At 49.2% G+C, this 4,508-nt stretch overlaps 2 protein-coding genes across 2 annotated transcripts in view; one reads left to right on the top strand and one right to left on the bottom strand.

Annotated features, from left to right (window-relative positions):
- Window positions 1-328: 328 nt before the first annotated feature.
- Window positions 329-4,508, bottom strand: part of LOC135093589 (uncharacterized) — a 17,802-nt gene continuing 13,622 nt past the window's right edge. The window contains exons 7-11 of the mRNA XM_063992982.1: window positions 3,726-4,144; window positions 2,698-2,968; window positions 1,456-2,364; window positions 1,058-1,249; window positions 329-705 (exon numbers count right to left, since the gene is read on the bottom strand). Coding sequence (XP_063849052.1) covers window positions 551-705; window positions 1,058-1,249; window positions 1,456-2,364; window positions 2,698-2,968; window positions 3,726-4,144 — 1,946 coding nt within the window. The 3' untranslated portion in view covers window positions 329-550. The remainder of the gene's footprint in view (window positions 706-1,057; window positions 1,250-1,455; window positions 2,365-2,697; window positions 2,969-3,725; window positions 4,145-4,508) is intronic.
- Window positions 4,051-4,508, top strand: part of LOC135093508 (monocarboxylate transporter 1-like) — a 28,396-nt gene continuing 27,938 nt past the window's right edge. The window contains exon 1 of the mRNA XM_063992802.1: window positions 4,051-4,188. The gene's annotated coding sequence lies outside the window, so the exon portion shown is untranslated. The remainder of the gene's footprint in view (window positions 4,189-4,508) is intronic.

Here is a 4,508-nt window from a genome sequence, read left to right as displayed (position 1 = left end):
TTTCTTTTATCTCCAGTTAATGTCTGATTGTTATGAATCATGCTGGTATTATCACTTCTCGTTCTGACCTTCACTTGTCTCTATTTTTTACATCGTCTGCTTGTCTGTGGTCTTGTTATGCCTGACAAGCACTGACTCATTATAACAAGGCATTCACTCGTCTGCATTCATCTTTTTTTCATCCTCACTCACACAGTATGCACATTGTTATTGTTACTTGATTCATTTCCAGTGTCCTGTGCTTCAGTTTTCCATTCATACATGTCAAGGCTTCTTATTCTATCGTGATGCTTAGCTGCCGATTATCTGGTTGAAAAGAAAATGAAAATGCGATGAAAACGTTTAGTAGGATAAACAATTAGACTGACCATGTTCGTACTGAGGGAGCGATTGATAGGAATGCAACAGTAACAATCATAATATCAATCACGATAATAAGACACAAAATAACACGAAGCTCCCTCAGAACAAGACGCTTTTCACACACATGAAAGACAGAATCAGATATTTGGTGTCGTTTCTCGTTCCTGTCAATTCCCCCCAAGCTTCTTTACAGCTTCTCCTCCACTGCCTTGGCGGCCTCCCTGCGTCGGTCGACCCTCTCCGCCAGATCCATAAACATCCACGCCAGCAGAGACAGCAACAGCATCCCAGCCGTGATTCGCATGCTGACTGCGTAGCTCTGAGTCACGTCCCTAATTAAGCCTGCGGAAGGAGGGGGGGGAGGATAATTTACAGAAACACGCCAATAAAAAAATGAATAAAAATATGAATAAATAGACAGATGGATAAATAGAATAGAAAGATAAACAAATAAGGGACTTGTTGATTGAATTGATATTGTCTCCAAAATAATCAAACTGAGATGGAGGAGGAAGGATGCTGAAAGGAAAGTATTAATTATGCTGTTATGTTGGGCAGTGATGTGCTGTGCTGTGTTATGCTGTGTTATGTTGTGATGTGCTGCCTGCGCTGTGGTGTGATGTGCTGTAAAGTGATGCGCTGTGCTGTGTTGTGCTTGCTGTGCTGTGCTGTGCTGTGCTGCGCTGCTCTATACCAATAAGAGGACCGATGCAGATGAACCCGATGGCGGTACAGAAGGAAGAGGCGCCGAAGACCGTGGCCAGCAGGTCTACGCCCATCACGTCGATGATAACGATGTTGTAGATGCCCATGCACGCTCCCACGCCCACGCCGTAGGTCGCCATGCATGCCAATAGTTGCTCAGACGTGGTGGAGAACGAGAAGGCTGCGGGGGAGAGTTACTGGAGTTGAGAGAGAGAGAGAGAGAGAGAGAGAGAGAGAGAGAGAGAGAGAGAGAGAGAGAGAGAGAGAGAGAGAGAGAGAGAGAGAGAGAATTTCATTGTGATCATCGTTACTATCGCCGCCACCACCACCACCACTACTACTGCCACCACCACTGCTACCGCCTCTGCCGCCGCCTCACCACCTCACCAATGATGGAGACGCTGATGAGCACGAAGCCAGACCGGTAGGCGAGCCTCTTTTTGAACCACTGGAAGTCTGACAGCGTGGACACCATGAAGCGCGTCACCAGATTGCACCCAGCGGACACGGAGAGGCACCACGCCGAAGTGTCCTTAGAGAAGCCCACGTCCAGCATGGCGAAGGGCACCATCATGATGAAGTTGAGGAAACCGTTGATGCTCAACACTCCGCCGAAGCAGAAGATGCATGCGCGCAGGGACTTGAGCACCGCGAGGTCCTTCATGGTAGACTTGACGACCCTCACGGGAAGAGTGTCGCCTCTCTCCTTGTGCGCCTCGGCGTCGGCCTTGTCCTCCTCGTCGTCCAGGGGTAAGGCGGCGAGGCTCCCCGCGTCAATGGAGGAGAGGCTGAGGGTTGAGTTGTACTTCGAGGACCGCCTGGAGGAAGGGTCGCTCATTTTCCAGCCCTCGAGGCGCCCCAGCAGCCTCTGTCTTGTCTCGTGGGTAATGTCACATTCCGCCTCCATGGAGTGTGACACTGTGCTGCTGGCGAAGGAGGACTTTGAGGCGGAGTGCACAACGCCGAGGCCCAGGTGAGGCGAGTCCGTAGCCTTGGCCTTGACAGGAATGGCCGGCACGTATTCCTCTGGCTCCTCCACTATGACCATCTTCTGGTGCCGTTCGAAGGGCTGGAAGAGGGAGGCGCCGACAGTGGCATTGAGCATAATGGCTCCCAGGATGAGCGTGGCACCTCTGAAACCGAAATTATCTTGCAGGAAGCGGGAGACAGGCGGCGCCAGGAACTGTCCCAGGCAGATGCCGCTCATCATGATGGCGTTGGTGAGGCCGCGCAGCCGTTGGAAGTAGTGAGGTAGAATGGTGAAGCACTGGCAGGTCACCAAGCCGCCGCCGATCCCTGTTGGGAGAAAGGGTGTGGGGACTGACGTGTGGCGCTTCGTTTCCTCTTGATAGAATTAAGTTAGTGAGGGTCTTGAGCGAGTGACCTTGACCTTGTGTTAGTGCACTGACATCAGCAGTGGAAATGCGAGGACTGAGAAGGGATGCGAACACGTGTTAGATATTATGCATGGTTTTGCCGTTAAATAAACTGCCTGAACACTTGTAAAGCATCAGAAGGAAGAAGTTAGTCATATGTATATAATTCTTCACACTAGGAATAATTCAGCAACGAGGACAAGTGGAGGAAGGAAAGCGAGACACGCAGCGGGGAAAGAACTCTCGTACTCACCAGTCAAAACGGAAAATGAGAAAAAGAGAAAGTTTGGGTTGGGTGTGACGGCGCTGAGCATGATCCCCACGCTGGCCATCACGGAGCCGATCAGCCCCACGGGACGCCACCCCAGCTCCTGCGTGAGGGGCCGCGTCAAGATGCCGCTGATGAACCACAGGAAGCATTGCAGGTTGAAGATCCAGGCAGTGTTGGTGGAGGAGGAGCCGGAGCCAAGCAGGTACTCGGAGAAGAGCACGCCGAAGGAGGGACCCAGTGAGGGCAGGAGCGTCTGGAGTAGGAGGAGGAGGAGGAGGAGGAGGAGGAGAGCAATTTATTCATTATTTATTTACTATGTTTGCTTTTATTAACATCTGTGTTTTACGTAATTATAATTCCTTAAATTGGAGAAAACTTGCTCACAATTACATGATCATTATTAGGGCAAATGTAACTTGCGCTTTCTGACTCTGCTTTGCTCATGCTGATAAAAAATCGGGATAAAAAAAAAGAGCTTGTACTGCGTGTGTGACTATTTTGCTCTGTTACTAGTAAAAAATAATACCAAACAAATGTTTTCAATCGCGATCTCTTTGCTAGTTTACTTTATAATTACGAGAATTTTGTATGTTTTGCGATTTTCTTGTGCCTTCGTCTGGAGACTAGTTTTACTACTGTCAATATTACTCTGTTCACTTTTCTACACAATTTATTTTATCCCAGCAAGCGAAAATACCAAACACTACTACTGCCATTATTGTTCTCTACACTTTTCTCTCAAGGTGCGAAAATACAGAAGAGAAAAGAAAACGGACTTGGGAGCTGATGCAGACCAATATTCTGAAACGCCTCTTCGCCACACCTCCACTATTTAAAAAATGCTCTAGTTGAAGTGACACGGTCTTTTAAGGGTGTTTTTACGATTCAGTGACAAATTAACAAGATTTCTGCATTACTGACATGAAAAACACCCTTGAAAACCCGGCTAATAATCTCCTGAGCGAAAAAAGCGTTTCAGAATATCGGCCACAGTATGCAGGAAGACTCACCACGATAATGAAGGTCCCAAGCACCACCATCCATCCCCAGCCCCCTTCAGGCGGCACCAGCTTGTACTGCACACCCTCATCCTGAGTGAATAGCATGCCGTGTGTGTTCCCGCGGCATCCTGGGCTCTGTGGGGGCTTCTCACTTCCTCCTGCAGCGCTGTCGTCATCACCACTGCAACCACGGCCTGTGTCACCATCACGCCACTGTCTTTCATTGGCATTTATATCCTGGCACTTCTCTCTTTGTGCGCGACGCTCCTGGCACTCTGCGGCACCCTTGCCCTGCCCGGCCTTTCTCCCCGCCCCGCTAGCTGCCATGCCGACCAGTGCTCGCCCCGCCCCCTTCCCACCTGTGCGGTTACTGTTCCGTCTCCTGTGACTCCGGCAGGCAGGGAGGCATGCACAGCAACAACCAGCGCCTCAGTGTTGCCAGACGTGCGAAACAAGTTTATTCATGGTCATGGTACGTTCTCCTTATTCAGTTTTCTGGAATGTGGTGAAAACGAGTCTTTTTTGTTGCTGTTGTTATTGTTGTTTTTTGTTGTCTTGTGTTTCTGGTTCTCTTTCTTTTTTTTGTGTGTGTTCCTTCGTTCCTCTCCTTCCTTCCTTCGGTCTGTGTGTGTGTGTGTGTGTGTGTGTGTGTGTGTGTGTGTGTGTGTGTGTGTGTGTGTGTGTGTGTGTGTGTGTGTGTGTGTGTGTGTTCTTGATGTGTGCGTGCGTCTGTGTGTGTGTGCGTCTCTGTTCTTTTTTTTTTATTTCTTTCTTTTGTCACGTCATAATATA

Source organism: Scylla paramamosain, chromosome 43, assembly GCF_035594125.1.
Source record: "Scylla paramamosain isolate STU-SP2022 chromosome 43, ASM3559412v1, whole genome shotgun sequence".
NCBI lineage: Eukaryota > Metazoa > Arthropoda > Malacostraca > Decapoda > Portunidae > Scylla > Scylla paramamosain.
This window is presented reverse-complemented; position numbering and strand designations above follow the sequence as displayed.